The 16,219-nt window shown below is 43.6% G+C and overlaps 1 protein-coding gene across 1 annotated transcript in view; it reads right to left on the bottom strand.

Moving 5' to 3' along the window:
* Window positions 1–9,826: 9,826 nt before the first annotated feature.
* ANKRD33B (ankyrin repeat domain 33B) overlaps window positions 9,827–16,219 on the bottom strand; it is a 43,611-nt gene continuing 37,218 nt past the window's right edge. Inside the window, exon 4 of the mRNA XM_041475995.1 lies at window positions 9,827–10,677. Coding sequence (XP_041331929.1) covers window positions 9,827–10,677 — 851 coding nt within the window. The remainder of the gene's footprint in view (window positions 10,678–16,219) is intronic.

The raw sequence follows: 16,219 nt of genomic DNA, 5'->3' as shown, positions 1-16,219 counted from the left end.
ACTCTTGATTTATTGTCCTTTATGTTCTGAAAATACAAATATTTCTGTGGCTGAGATTACAGAGTGAAAAGATTAAAGCACAGCACTTGAGGAAGAAGAGCTGTACCAATTACCCTGAGAAACAATTCTAAACAGCATTAGTGACCCAGTACGAATACTCTGAAAGGTGGCTGAGTAACAATGGCACCTTCATACTCATTTTGAGCACTCCATTTTGATAGCTTAGCATTTGTACTCAAGGTGAAATGCTAGGGCCAATGTAAATGGAGAACATCACTTTGATAGCATTATAGTTCTAATAGGTAATACAAGCTACAAGGAATGAACATGAGCCCTGTGTATTTTTTCAGCCATATTTGCTGGCATAATAACCATAGAGCTGAAGCCTTTTTGCCTTTCATCAGCTGTGCAGCAGAAGCTCTTCAAGTGTAAAAGGAGAGGTGAATTTGTTTTTATTCTGCAAACTTAACAGAAATGCTTCTTAGAGTGAAATCTTCAATCCCTGTGTGCCTGGAGTCACCGAGAGGCAGCGTGTCTAACAGTCTGTGTCATCTGCTGGCCTCTCGCTCCCCAGTGCTGCCTCTCTCAAGGACAGGCTGTCACAACACTTCATGGTCCTGCTCCTGCCTGTGCCTTGCAAAGCCACAGATTAACTTTGATGTAACTGGTACTGTTTTGTGGTGCACTAGACTGCTTCGAGGTGGGAACTTAGGTGTGGGGAGGTGACTAAAAGCAGCGTCTGGGAGAGCATCCAGGGGAGAGAACTCAAGCGGAGCTTGGATCTTCACTCCCTAAAACTGCCAGTGGATGCTGAGCATCAGGTGGGCATTTTCTGTAGATTCACTGAGGGATGGTTTAGCTGATGAACAGAATTTGGGGAAGATATTAATGAAAAACAATGGTGTGAGGCTACAGCAGCTGAGCTGTTCTAACCTTGATATTTTGATATTTCTCTGTACCCTTCCTTGGTGGGGTCTCCGAGGTTTATCCCCAGGTGTTATTGATGTGGGAGTTTGGAGGGTCCCTGCCAGGGTCACTTCTCAAGACACTGCCTTGCACGATCTTTGGGGGCCAGGCACCTCAGAGAGTCCCAGCCCATGAGGCATTTCTGGGGACCAGAGGCATCCAGCCACCAGCAGAGTCTGTGGGAGCTTGTTGTGCCGTGAGCAGCTGCTGGAAGAGAGGGCAAAAAGAGTGTTTTGTTCTGGACCAGTGGATATGTTTGGAGTTTGCAGCAGCCATAAAGTGTGTGGGGTTACCCCATCACATGTGACTGCATCTGCTGGTGATGCTTAACCTAAAAAAACACACCCTGAGCACCCAATAAGCAGTGTTTACTGCAGTGCCTACAGCATGGTACTTATAATACAGACTCAGATTTTAAGGGATTTGGATTTCTAGCCCATTTCAGTGAAAGCTTTTGTTATCTTTCATGGAAATTGATTGCTTACTAGTAAAATCCATGTGGTTTATTGTTACAATTTAATAGGGTTTGCCTGTGAAAACAGATGTGAAAAAGCCCTTAAATAGCTACATGCCCTGCCAGCATCCCAGAATTCACTGCTCAACTCAGTAGATATTTTCTCAAATGAAAGATGTGGATAAAATTGAAATTAGCAGAAACACTTTGCAAGGAATCCTAGGAAAGGTATCAGTGCTCTCAAAATATTTCACAGGTATAGATCTTTCTGCAGTGCAGACCTTCCCGCAGAGGTCTGGGTGCAGCCTGGTACTCCAGAATTCTCACTTCAACTCCTTCCCACCACTATGGTTTTCTTGACACTACTCTGAAAATGTGAGCAGTGATGCCTTCTTTGGCTTGAGGGACAGACCTTCAGGCCACAAGGATTTCTTCACTCTTCCATGGGTCTAGGACTCCAGAGGCTCCTTTGGGTGAGTGTAAACCCACAATTCTGTAGGAAGGTTCATGTCCATACATTAATGTGATTTTTAAAGAACTGTGTGAGGGATGATCACTGTTAAATTAGATCTTGGCTTTGTCTGACTTACTGCTGCTGCTGCTGCTGGGCTGCTGCTGCTGCCACCTCTCCCTCCTTTTTTTCCCCTGCCCTGGGTTCATTTAAATTCCCCCTAAGTGTCACTCTCGGATGTGCCTTCTCAGCTGGCACAAGGCTTTCAGAAGAACCCAGCTAATGGGAAATGGCAACACAGGGATTTTATGGTATTTAAACTGCATGGACCTGACTTTTGCTTTCATAACTTCATAAATCTCTTAAATAGCCCACTGGATCTACAAAAGCTGGAATTCTTCAGCAAAGTAGGGCATGATGGTGGTATATGATGCAAAACTTCCTTAGTCTTGCATTTTAGGCTAAGCTTTCCTATACAGCAAATACTCATTTACTTAAGGAAATCACTTGGCAGGAAAAAAAGGCCAAGGGCACTGTAGCTTCCTGTTACTCAGAGAGAAGTATACTTTTTAAATGTGTTTTGAGGGAGGGCACCTTTAATGTTATATATCTGTATTATAGGGAATGCATGAGCACTTTTGCCCTTCTTTGTCTTCAGAAGCTGTGTGGGCTCAGCCACTCTGCAGCCATGAGCAGCAGATGATCTGTGTCCTGGATGTGTCCAGCCTCACCATCACCTCACATCTGAACACTGCCACTGGGATTGCCACAGGCTCCACTCTGGCCCCTGCTGTCCCAGCTGCCTCTGCCATCTCTGAAGAATTTTGTGTGGTTTTCCAAAGGCAGGAGATGACACATTCTCACTTTGCTTGGCTGACATAATTTTCGTTACATGGTTTTGTTTCCATGGATTTTCCCATCCATCCTTTTCCCTTACTACCTGGTAACCAAGAGCTGACCTTATGGATTAAAATGGTATTGAAGGAAATATTTCTCTTCAATTGAGGGGTAGACTGAGGCACACAGGAAATAAGCAAGTACAAGCCCTGCACTTGATCCAACACATGCCAACACAGGAACAGCTGCATCTTTGATGCTTATGGAAATCCCAGATGGTGAGCTTGGCTTTAACTTGTTTTCTTCCCTCGGTGTTTTCTTCAGCTATATCCCTTTGTGGTGGTGGATTTCTTTTCCTCATTCAGCCTCACATTCTCTTTACTTTCATCAGATCTGAGCTGACTGGTGTACAACACTCAGCTCTTCACTGTGCCTCATTTTGTTGCTTTTCCAATTTAACTAATTCTCACCCCGAGGAAATGCCATTCAATGCCCTAAAAGAAGAGTGACCCATCTGACATATGTTCTGTGCCCTGGGATGATGGGCTTAGGAGAGAAAGAGCCACAGTCATAGTCTATCATATTTGTAGAATCTTCCTATCATATTTATAGCTTTTATACTTTTTTTTTTTTTTAATTTGACACAACCTGAAACTGGGATTTTTTCTAGTGACTAAAAATAGCCACAGTTATGAATGTGATCTGCATCTGGCAATTGAAGAGCATACCTGGAGATAAAGAAGGAAGAGAGGTCTCCAGACAAGCCCCAGGTTTGGAGTCTGGGAGGTGAGCTGACTGTCTGCAGTGGTTAAGTCCCACGGCTTCTGTACAAACTGTGTTTTGTAGGAGGCGGCCTTGGGAGACCTGCAGACAGGGAATTATTGTAATCCAGCCTGAATGTCACGAAAGCATGGATTAATATTTCATCTTCTGACTCTGACTGTTGTCAGGCTCACTTTGTTCCTGAGCAGGGGCTGTGATCCTCAAAAGACAGTGTTGAATTAAAGATTAAGCCAGTGTTTTACTTGATGGGAGGAGAGCAGTTCTCCATGGAGGATGGTGACAATGCAGCTCTTACCCAGCGCTGCATGTGGGGGTTTAGATTTTCCCAAATCCAAGTGACAGAGCAAAGCTGCAGCGTGCTGCTGGGGATGGTGCGAAGGGAAGGATCCCTGGCAGCTGTGAGCCATGTTAATGAAAGTGACACTGGTAATTAGCTAAAGGTGAGCAAGAGGCACTGAGTGGCTCCAGGAGATGCCATTGGCTGCTGTGTGTGAGAGAGCTCATCAACGATGAGCAAAAGGGCAACAAGAACCTGCTTGGAAAAATGGAAGCTGCAAGAAACCAGCATGGTTTGGCAGAGAGCCCAGGTCAGAGCCTTCCCTCAGGTCGAGGATGTGGCAGGGCAGCCCTCTTCTCTGGAAACAACACACCTAAGCTGCCACAGCTCTCTGCACGGAAACCGATTTCAGGATGAATGATTTGTATCTCTAACCACAATCTGCTTCTGATTGGTTAAGTCAAGTGAATATCAGCCTGATTAAAACCAACCCAAGAGAGTTTGTGCACATTAGTTCCGCTTAACTTTTCAGTTAAAATGGCTCAATTGGGGTTTTTTTGTGTTGTTTTTAAGTACCAACCAGACCTTGCCGTGGTGCCTGGCTATCTCTTCTTTGGACAGCTGACATACAGCACTTTTCCCTTGGCTTTCTCTGAGCACAGTATCCTAGGCAGTCATGCAGATTCTTGTGAGAGCTGGAAACCCTTCAGAAGCCTAAAAAGGCTCTTGCATAAGACCTGGGAAACCACAGGCAAACACTGCTCATTGTGCCCATGAACATTTTAAAAAAGGACAATGCGGTCAATCATGCGAAGAATAAACCCCACATTTTTCAAAAGCTACCGGTGAGAAACTGATTGTGTAAAACACCCACAAAGTATATTTTTATGGTCATGTTAGTGGAATTTCTGTTTGCTCAACAAATTTTTGAGACTGAAACAAAGAAAAATTACTTTAATATGGCTGGTCTGTTCGGTTTGGTGCTCACCAAACAAATATTTTATTTCACTCATATGAATACACTTCAGGCTTCTGCAAAAAGCTGGCTGCAGTATAGTGGCAGCAAACACAAGGAAACCTTAACTTCCTGCTGCTGCATGTGGTGTGAAAGTAAATATTTTATCACCTTTGTCAGCAGAAAGCTGTGCACAGAGGCTCAGGAAGCACCTTTGGTGGTTAACACCTCTCAGAGCTGACTTCAGTTACTATGGCATCCAGAGTTAAAATCCCACTGGCACGCACACACACGGAGCACAGATGTTCCAGCAGCTCCTGTGCCCCTTTCCTGATCCACATTTACAGGAGCTCACTGCTCCATCAGTGCCTTGTGAGAAATCACTGGATGCATCCAGGACGGCACCCACGAGCACAGATTTTGCACATCTGCCTCTGGAGGGTTTCTGTTCATTTTCTAGCTGTTTGGGAGGAAGGGCTTGGGCAAAGAAGCAAACTGTCATTCGTGTGGGAAGCTGCTACAACAGGAAGGGGAAAATGAACCACCTGAACCCATTTTCCCAACCTCTTCTCTTTCCCTGAGAGACAACTGAAACAGGAGCATTTGGCTCACTAATTATCCACAAACCTCTGCACAGTTTTATAGATATAAAAGCATGCTACAACCATTGCAAATTCAAATGTGCCAAGAGAAGTGGCAAATTTAAACCTGACTATGCAAAATTAATGTGTATAATAACTTTAATTATCCAGTGAAGTACAATTTTCACAAAAGACCCTGCCTCTTCTCATGCAAGTGCTCCATAGTGTTCAGTGAAAAGGCAGCTGGTCTGTTTTCCCTTTGTAGCCTCCATAATATACCCCAAATGATTTGTTCCTCTTACAGAACAATTATTTAATACTGGCTTTTTTGAGAGATGGTCATCATTAACATATATAAGTGCTCCACATTATCTCTAGGAGGTAAGAGGCTTTTTATATGTATATGTGTTAATAATATATGTTAAAAATTTTTAATTTATATATATATCTATATATATGTTTTATGTATGTATCTCATTTTTTATAGGAATGATGTTTATGTGTGCCTGTGTTACCTGTAGCTAGTTTTATAGATATGGTTAAGTGTAATACCATGTATAATTAAAAAAACTTAATGATATAGGTGTTTATATAGGTGGGGAACTGATTTGGAGCATCCAGTTTGCCCAGTCTGGGATATCCATATTTAGCATAATTAGCATTATAAAGCACATCTCAGTCTCAGCATGGATTTGGCTGATATCATTTATACTTCCCAGTGGTCAGCAGCTCCACAGCCAAAGAAAAAGGGTCCAGAGTTCACAAAGTTTTCCCATAAATGCTGCATTTAGCTGCACATAGGAATTCGCCAAACAGAAGAAAATTCCTGTTCTCCAGAATAAGATGAATTGGTCCTTCTCATTTTTCAGGCTTCTTTTCTAACACTGTGACTGCCTGTGATACCTTTGGAGGTATCTATGAATACTTTTTGGTTATTCCCTTACTTGGATGATGCCCAGCACAGTGGCTGGTATTGGGTGATGGGGAAGTTGGTGCCTTCTGGGAGGGAGGCTACAGGGAACCCCCATGCTAAAGCTCTTCCTTACCAGAGATGAGGCAATAATATAATTTTAGAAAATGTTGGGAAGCAGTTGGACTTCCACCTTCCACTGTCACTGTCATTAAATCCCTGTTAATACAGTTACTGCAGAACTAGGTTGGCCCAAGGGGCTGGGAGCTTCCTGGGAGCAGTGTGGTGAGATGTTCCCATGGTACTCAGACAAGTAATGGCTGTGATGGCAGACACAGCTCCCACTCCAGGACATTCTTCCCACTAATGTGCCACACTACAGCCTGGCACTGAAGGCAGGTAGAAAACCTCCCTCTGCCCTAGGAATTAATGTCCCTTTTCCTTCTGAGGAGCATCTTTCTGCAGCAGCACCTTTGCCTTCCCTCAGGGGCTCCAGCTGCCAGGAGGTGCTGCCAAGAGTTTGCTTGCTCTTTTTTAAGAGGTAAACTGTGCTGCTTGAGTGAGCAGGAGCAACCTGAAGTACAGCCAGTATTGCCTGGCATTTCATAGTTATGGATCTCTTGGGGCAAAAAAAATCCACAACAAAACACAGATCAAGCCACTCTATTTGTGCTGAAATCCAACAGAACTCAAATCCTCCTCGGCAGCAGCAGCTCAAGGGGACAGATGGCTGAAAGCAAGCCACGTGTGCCTCCTCCTCCTCCTCCTCCACTGTGGTCCGTTTGCCACAGGTTTTAGGAAGTGTTTTGTGGGAGCTTTGCCCACTGCAACCTTCAGACAGGTAAGATAAACAGCAAGTGAGGGGTGCAGCCTTTAGGGTGAGGATGGAGATGAAGAGGGGAAGATAGCTGGAGAGCAGTGAGGCAGCAGGGGAGGAAAGCAGTGAAGACATAGAAACCTGTGGCCTGCACAGCCAAAACTAGCAAGTGCAAAGCTTTACACAGATGCCCCAAGTGGAGTCACACTCTCAGCAAGGATACTGGGAGACCAGCTGCTTGCAGCCGTGCAACATGGACACAGGCCAGCAAAGCAATGAGTTCTCTCTCCAGCAAGATGACCAGTGAAAACCTGATGGGAAACAAATGCAATAGTTTTCCTTAACTCCCAGGGAAAAATTCACAAGGAGTGTGAAGTTGACCCACAATAACTCCAGGGAAAAGAAACTGCTTTTGGGTGATGCTGATGAGTCTTTTGGTGAAAGTGAATGGGCTTTTAGATCCACAAGAAACTGAAAAGCAGCATCCCCCAACCCTTTTGAAGAATAAGAGTGCTTAATAAGTTTTACATCTTGTGCCTCTTTTAATGGAAATATCACATTTATGCACATAAACACAGTAAAGTACAAAGGATTAGAAAATAGGCTTAATTTCCAGCCCCTAATTCTAACATACTGTATGTTAATCCCTGAGTGCACCTGTCCATTGTCGGTCTCTTGCAGGTGGTACTGAAAGTGCAAATTCAAGTGCTCAGCTGTAGCACAGGTTGCTTTTCAGAACCAAATATGAATGCTAAATCTTCAAAACCCTGGGTTGGCAGTAAACAACAGTTAACAGTTAAAACATTCAATCCAGTGTACCAATTTGAAATCTGTCCTGATACCTTTGCCACAACCAGCCAAAAGATTGTCTTTCTGCTTTCCAAAGAAATGAGTTCAGCTTGTATTCTGGTCACCCCAAAGCCATTACAAAATTGGTGCCTATGAATTGCACAGCACTGATGCACTTGCAGATTAAAATGCTATTCATATTCCCAGGACTGGGCAGGTGTATTGGCAGGTGTGTATTCCTCCAGCTTTGACGTAGGATGCCACCTGGCACTGCAGTCTGGCCAGCACAGAAGTACAAAGAAAATTCTTGTTTCCCATATCTGTCCTAACTTCTGTCAGACCCCGCAGACAGGAAATGGCAGTGCTGATCTGGGCTCTAGTTTTCAATCAACTGAATTTATTTCTCCCGTGACATCCACAGTTTCATTACAAATTCAGTGAGACTGTGGCCAGCCTTTGTGCTGTGGGACTAAAGGATGGAAAAATTTCCCCTCTCTTTTGGGGAGAAACTGGTGTCAGCAGCTGCAGCTGCTGGGATCTGCCTGGGCTCCAGTACAGCAGCATCTTCAGGAGGACACACTGCAGCACATTTCAGTTCAAATGTGTGCAAAGCCTGAGCAAAACCTTACCCTGAGCATGTGCTCTGTGCTGTTTGCATTGGACCTCTACTTCTGTAAGTGTGGTCTTTCCTCAGCCAGCAGCAGGTTTACAGCCCTTCCTTATCAGAATTTTCCAGCGCTTGGCTTGCTGTTCAGGCTGACTGCTGGTACAACCAGAAGAATCCTTAATGTGGAGCAGAAAAACCTGCAGCAACCCATGGGAACTGCCACTTGGAGATGCACTTCCATACTAGCGTAGGTTTTCTCTCAGTGTGGAGACAGGGGGTGAGGTACTGCCCTCTTGGGGCACCCAGAGGTGCGGTGCCAAAGCTTGCAGTGACATCTGGCCACGTCAGTGGCTGAGCTGCCTGGTACTGCACCTCTGACTGGGCATTCACAGCGTGTAGCTGCACTTGACACCTGGGAAAGTTGCCTGAACCTCTGAAAGCTGCATAATATTCTTGTCCTGGCTATATCCTGGAAAGGCTGACAATAAACCTGGTGAGTTTTTTAAAAAGAAACTTAAATACCAACCTAAAAAAAATATCCACTGTGCTTCACCATCTCCCTTATTTCACAGTTAAAAGCAATGACAAAATATTCCCTGAGACTAAAAAGGAGACAACAGATAATGGATAAAGGGAAATCTATTGGGGGAGGCAAATCTTAGGTGAAGGTGGCAATCAAAAATTGTCTCATCTTCTATATATCTTCAAAGAAATCAGTCTCTGCACCTGATTTATACTTGCAGAAGATGTGAATATCTCAACTGCACAGATATTAAGCCCTTTTTAGGTTCAACACAGCAAATAATAGCATTAAGAACTGCATCCATACAGACTGTATAGACCTGTACTTAAAATCTGTTTACCGGAATAGAAATAAAGTGCTTAGTATATCCAAAACAACCGTAGACCTGGATTTTCACTGCCAACCAACACTGTGCTAAAATTCTAAACTTTTAAGTATTACTATAAACCTTTGCAATACGTCTACCCAAGGAAGAAGAGGGAGGAATTTCTAGTGTCAAAAGCACAACTGCTTAGTTTTGTCCATTACAAAATGAACAAACACAAGATATAATCCTTTCAAACACGTTTTTCAAGCTGTTTCACAGTCATTCACCGGGAGCTGGAAAAACAGGAATCCACAAGTGGACTGCACCACTGAGAACGTCCTGTCAACAGCAGACCAGTAAACCCAGTAAGTCTTCCAGCTCAAAATACCTTCCTGTTCCACCATCAGACTTGCTGTGGCATGGCCCTTGCTGTATTTCTGCTCCTTAAAGACCATGACTCAGTATTCCAGCTCCATGAGCAGTGGGCATGCATGAAGGCATTCAGTCTGTTATCTTGCTAGGATAACAAGACTAGCGGCTCAAGAACCTTCTCAGCAACTACCTTCAAATCAGGTCCTGCTCTGGGCAGGAGACCCCTGCCTGGGCTTCTGAGCCTCTGCTGCTCTATTCTTCTCCAGTTCCTCTGCCTTCCTCCGCTCCTCTTTTAGCTCCTTGTATCTCCACTTGGGAATCTGCAGATAGGGGTCCTCCTTGGCGCTGCTTCTCCTCCTCGCCTTTTCTGGCTGGAAGGTGGGTGGAGGAGCCTTGCTGACACGGACTTTGGGGATGACAAACCCCGGCCGGACGCTGCTGCGTCGAAGCAGGTGGAGCGGCAGCAGGCTTGCTTTCCTCGTGGCTACTGTGGTCACTTGGGACATCGCCATGCTGAAGGGCTGCAGGCTGGCTCGACGCTCCTTCTTCTTGGGGACCACGGTGACTTTGGAGTTCTGAAAGAGCTTCTCGTAGCTGCTGACGTGATCTTTGTCTTGAGATCGGATCTCCTCTGCTCTCTGCTTCCTAAGGATTTCCTGCACTGCCAGTCTGCGTTTCCCCACACAAGGTGGGCTGCCTGGGCACACAGTCCGGCACCCCAGAGCGACGAAGGGACTTCCCAAACTTGTTGTCACCTTCACCATATAGTCGAGGACCCCATCCTCTTCTGGGCCATAGAAAGACCGGAACGAGACAGCTGCCCTTACACACTCAGAAATCTTCTGCAAACAGCTTTTTGGCTCTGCAGCCTTGGCAAGAAGTTCCTTCATTTTTGGCCATTCTGGTTTATATTGATCAGAAAACTGTTCTGGGCATGGCCTGTCCATCAGCTTCTGCATGACGAAGGCGGACTCTGATCTTCCGGTGAAACAAGCCCATTCCCAAGAAGTCAGTCCACGGCTTGGGTCAGTTGCATGAACATTTGCCCCTCAAAAGAAAAACAATTAGCATTAATTAATTGAAACATCCACATTCCTGTTGCTGTGATCAGAGGTTAGTCAGGCAGATCCCTACAAGAAAATATCACATAAAATACACAATAATATTTGGGCCAAAATTAATGTGCAATAAGGATAGATCTGGTTCCTGACTTTATTAACTCCTTATTTATTTAGAACAAGGTAAAAGACATTAAGACTGCATATATGAAATTATCTTAAAATTACAAATAATGAAATAATGAATTTCACCTGCATTTAATCTTGACTGCTATTTTAATATCCATTCACTTGAGCTTACAAGAAAAGAGTTACAGATATGGACAGAAACAATTCTCTACAAAGAAATCCTTCCCCATATAGAATAGTGGACTTTTTACTGGTCACTTCCACTTGGAAGAAAAGTCATAGGCTAATGATCACAAGTTCCATGAAAATATCCACTCACTGCTCACTAGGGGTTAAAACAGCAAATAAAAATAATTAATTTCTTAAAAAGCATTAAAAACAGGGGAAAATAGAAAGCAAAAAAAGGGGAAATAGAGAAAACCACAAATGTGCAATTCATGCTCTCTTATGTCTGAAAGGACCCTGCAGAATTAGGAAATGTTGAGAAGATGGTAACAAGGGTGATTAAATATAAGGAAAGTTTCCATAAATGTCAGAGTGGATAATGGGTGAGATGGACCAATGGGTGAGTCTGAACCCAGAACAGCTGTTCTCATCTACTTGAGATTACCAGCCCTAAGGGAATAAAGTAATTGTTAGCCAAAACATTCTGTTATTGCTAAGTGAACCAGCCACAAGAGGCAGCTAGGATACAGGCTACACAGCAGAGGCTTAGACATTTGAAGTGTTATGTCCTGGAAGGAAATTATTTCAAGTAGCCTGTTCTCCTCCCATTCCCAGTTTATGATCTTTATCTCTCCAATTCTGACATCTGTCCCCATCACCATTCTTTCTTTTTTTTTTCACATATTTCAGCATCTTTTTCCATCTTTGCATTCCTTTTGTTCTCTCCATCTTCCTACAAGACCCCACACATTGGCTTTTGCCCTTGTTCTTCACTCTTGTTTTCAAGTGGAGTTACCTCCGGGGCATTTGGGTGCTTGAAAAGAGGATACAAGGAAGCAGGCATCCTAGTCTGCCCTATGGTATCCTTTACAACTTCTTTTGTACTGTACCCACATTCCTTGGCAACCAGAAAATTGCAGGGAAGTCCTCCCATGACTTGGGTGCTTGAAAAGAGGATACAAGAGTATCACCAGAAGCAGGCATCCTAGTCTGCCCTATGGTATCCTTTACAACTTCTTTTGTACTGTACCCACATTCCTTGGCAACCAGAAAATTGCAGGGAAGTCCTCCCATGATATTAGGGGCTGTGGGTATTTGTCAGTGAGGGTGGCATGTGCCCAGTCCTGCTGACAGAGAAGAGCTCTGCAAAGAACAAAGGAAGCTCAACTCCAAGTGCACCTGTGGAGGAATTGCTGCAGAACAATGAGCAGCAGCAAGTGGTTCTGGAAGCTGAAGTTAGCAGGACACTGTTGCAAACAGCCAGCAGATTACAGCTGGTGAATGCTAAAGGATACAAAAGACCTGTCAAAAAACTGGCTTGGTGGCACCAATTAAAAAGAATCTCAGAGACATGTCAAGGACTTGACGATTGGCACCATGTCCTATGCTTCACATCCAAGTGATCCTGGGCACACACATCTTGATGCTTAACAGTACGTGGGTGTGAAGGTGAATGAATTAAATCAATGGGAGAATGAGGGAATACTCTCTGGTGTCAGGCAGACAGGTTCTTAAACTGAAAATCCTTTGGTTTATATTCTGCCTTTGAACTTTGACTGATCTCAGAGGGAGCTTTGCACGCTCCAGTCTGCAGACTGTTCAGCAGATCTGTTCCCTGGGACAGGCACGGGCACTTTGCCCAGCTGCCTTCAACATACTGAGCTCTGCAACATTTAGTCATGGTTTACTCATATCTCTGTCCCTGCAGATAGTTTCTGGGTTTCTTGAAAGAGTTTAAAGCTGGGATACAAAGAACACTTGATTTATTGAAGGACTTCTTTACCAAATGAAGGACCATTTTCAAACAGCCAACACAAAACTGACCTACAGATCTTGTCACAAAAGTGACAGTCTATACCATTGCTTCACAAGAAGGAGGTGCCCAGATATCTGAGGAAAGGACCAGATAATACTGGTAATGAGACTGTTACAAGAATACTGGTACAAAGAATAATAATAATTTTTTTTCCACCTGGTTTATCTTGGAGACAGCATTTCAAACTGGAATAAGGAGGTGTTGATATAAGGAAAAGCAACCACAAATCAGTTTTCATCAGATCAGATGGGTTCAGTATAACCTTTCCCACAAAGGATGTTTTGTCATTACAGGAAAATAAAGGCAAAAAGAGAACATGGGGAAAGTGATAAAAACCTCAGCTTTGTTAAGTTAGTTCCTAAGTCTCTGAGAAAATCCCTAAAGAGAAGATGCTGGAGACATAGATCGAGAATGGATGTGGAAGGAGACACCCTAAGCAAAATAAGCTGATAACAGTTTAAGTGTAATTTAACTGAAATTTGCAGAAAGGACACTTAGAGCACAGCAGGGAGTCAAGCATAGGACCCGGATTGGAAGGCAGAAAGGAGCCAAAGAGAAGGAAGGAATCAAATCTAAGAGTTCACGAGCTGCGGATTTGAAGAAAGGATTGCAAAATCTCAGAAGCAGAATGGTTTGATGAAGTTCATGACTGCAGAAATTACAGATAAATCAGTGAGGGGAGGGAAAAAGACATACCAACACATACCTCCTGCTTCACTAACCTCTTTTTGAGCCTCCCTACCCAAACTTCCTATCTTTGAATTTCTCTCATCTCAGCTAGCCTTTTTCCCTGGTCCCTTCTTAACACTTGCCTGAGTCTGAACTTCCCAAAAGAGCTCGCTGTGACTGGCAAATTATGTGGAAATTGTTTCCTTGATGTACATATGGCAAGGAATTAACACAGGAAGAAAAGCAGCTATAGGAATTGTCTTCAAACAAAAAAATCTAATTCTCAGCTTGTAAACAAGCAAGAGACAGCTGCTTACCATTATCTTCAAGAAAAAGCCATTCCAGTTCTGATATGGTGCAGCTGTGAGAATTTGGAGGCAAGCAGTTCAAAAAGACCAGTGTGAGAAAGTGCTCTCTGGGGGCTCTCCACCTTTGCTTGGGGGCTGCACTCAGCTCTGGTCCTTGTCTGGACTATTCCTGTGCCCTGCTGGTCTGGACCCTGACCCACTGACTTAATTTCTTGTTTGACCTCAGACCTACCTTGTCTCTATGAACTTGCCTTTGTCATCATAGACTTGCCTAGCAATCAATGCAGTGCTGCCTGATCCAGGTTATTGTCACCAGCCCTGCCATGTTCCTTAAAGGAGCACCTTTGCTGATGAGGCTGGTGCTGAGGCCTTGCTTGGCTCACCTTCCCCTGAGGAGAAGCCCTATCTTTCTGACAGATGGGTCCCCAGGTGTTTTGGAAACTCTGTCTCAGAAAACAACACTACAGAGTATTGAAATCCCAACCTACCAACAGAAATCAATGCTGACTTTGTACCTTGCATCACAAAATCTCTTCTAAGGTGTGATTTACCATGGTTTTATTGATTTTCTGCACAAATCAGGAGACATTCCTGAACAAACTTGTCATTCAGCAGAATACCTTATCTGGAATATACATGAGTAGTCATGTCCCTTTGTGAATGTGATAGCAGTCTTATTGAACTAATTGTCATTTCAGTGTAACTATAGCCTACAAGTTTTCTTTCAGGAATGCTGCACTTGCCACTTGCCTTGCTTTTCCTAGAAGTTTCCCTGAAGATCATTTTCAGCACAATTAATTTGAACACGTATGCTCCTTTAGGATATAAATATCATATTTTATTATGACTTCACATCCTTTTGAGATGCAGAACTGGCATCTTGAGTTTAAAGACGGGGCTGAGGAGGCTCAGGCATCTGTTACCAGCCCATTTTATGGGTGGTGTTTAAAGCCCAGTCTCCAGATCCAGGGCCACTCTGACAACATTACTAAAGCAGCACTGAGTTTAGACTGGAGATTACAGCAGGGCTTGACACGTGAATAGCAACCAGCATTTCTGGCTGGCTCTGCTGATGAGCGCTGGCAGCAGCGTGGTGCTGGCAGCGCAGCAGCCTGTGACAAACTGCCGATGGGAGACCGGGCCCCCCTTCACCTGCTGTGCCTCACAAACAGCAAATTCACATGTTCCAAGGGCTCCCTCTGAAAGGGCAACGTTATGGCCAAGTGTCTCAGAGTGCCTTAATCTTGTAGTGATTGACCTTGGCCCCCCTCCACGAACTCAAATTTCAGAAAGAGCAGTCACTTTGGCAATCCAGCTCCGACCATCTGTCACACATTGCTGTTACCTCTTTCCCCATCTGACTGCGCTGAATCCATGCTAAGGCAGCTAGGAAGGTGAGTTATTTTGCTTTGCTGACCTCCTGCATTGCCATAAGTAGCTTGCCATCAGCAGAGGTCTTACCGAAGCCACTGAATGGATACCAGGTTTAAAAATCTCCTGGCTGTAACTCTTTTCTAAACACACATAACTGCTTTGTAGCTGTGCAAGTAGACCCACAGCTGATTGATTATGGGTGTTTCCCCTCTAAGTTACCATGCATGTTTACATTTTAATATCAAATTTTGCTGGTTTATTTGTGAAATTGATTTTTTTCACCAAATTTTTTAATAACTTCTTTTACATTCTTCAGCTCACTAGTACTTAAATGTTGGCATCCACTCAGTGTCTCTTAAATCCCAAACTACTTCTAAATCCATTCTGAATGGGAATTTGCCTCCTTCCCTCCCTCCATTTCACCAAACTGTGCAGTGCTAAAAAATACTCAGAAATTAAAATGGGTGCAGGCAATTTACTTCACTTCCTTTGTGGCCCCTATTTTGAGCTGAAAATTTGAGGAATTGCAAGTACTCCCTGAAATTGCAATTTAGAAAATCAAAAGTATATTAACTCACCAGATCTTTAGTTGGTGGACAATCTTTGGTATCCTCACTATCTCTGATGGAAAAACAGGCTGATAAAGGTTTCTGTAGACAAATTCAAGATGGAGGCTAAAAAAAGCCATTTTCTGTCTGTATAAAGGTTTGTTGTCCCCAGTATTCTGTTTTCTTATGAATCACGGAAACAAGAAATGGCTATTCACATGCCAGAGGCAGCAACCACAGAAGTGAACTTTGATAATAATTATATAATAATAATAAAAATAATACTAATATTTTAGTATAAGAATCGGAATAACAAGTACTGAATTATGTACATAGATGAAAGGTTGTGAAACAGCTTCTAGTGACCCAAACAGAAAGAACAAGCTTCCCTCAGAACTCTAGTGATAATAATAGGTCATGACACCATAAGGCAAATTTGACAAGTCAGAAAATCATAGGATTGAAGTTTCATTTTAAGTGATGATTTGTAACACTCAATGGAAAATTCTGAACTAGCATCTGC

The sequence above is a fragment of the Pyrgilauda ruficollis genome, unplaced genomic scaffold (assembly GCF_017590135.1).
Source record: "Pyrgilauda ruficollis isolate IOZ18807 unplaced genomic scaffold, ASM1759013v1 scaffold37, whole genome shotgun sequence".
Lineage (NCBI taxonomy): Eukaryota > Metazoa > Chordata > Aves > Passeriformes > Passeridae > Pyrgilauda > Pyrgilauda ruficollis.
This window is presented reverse-complemented; position numbering and strand designations above follow the sequence as displayed.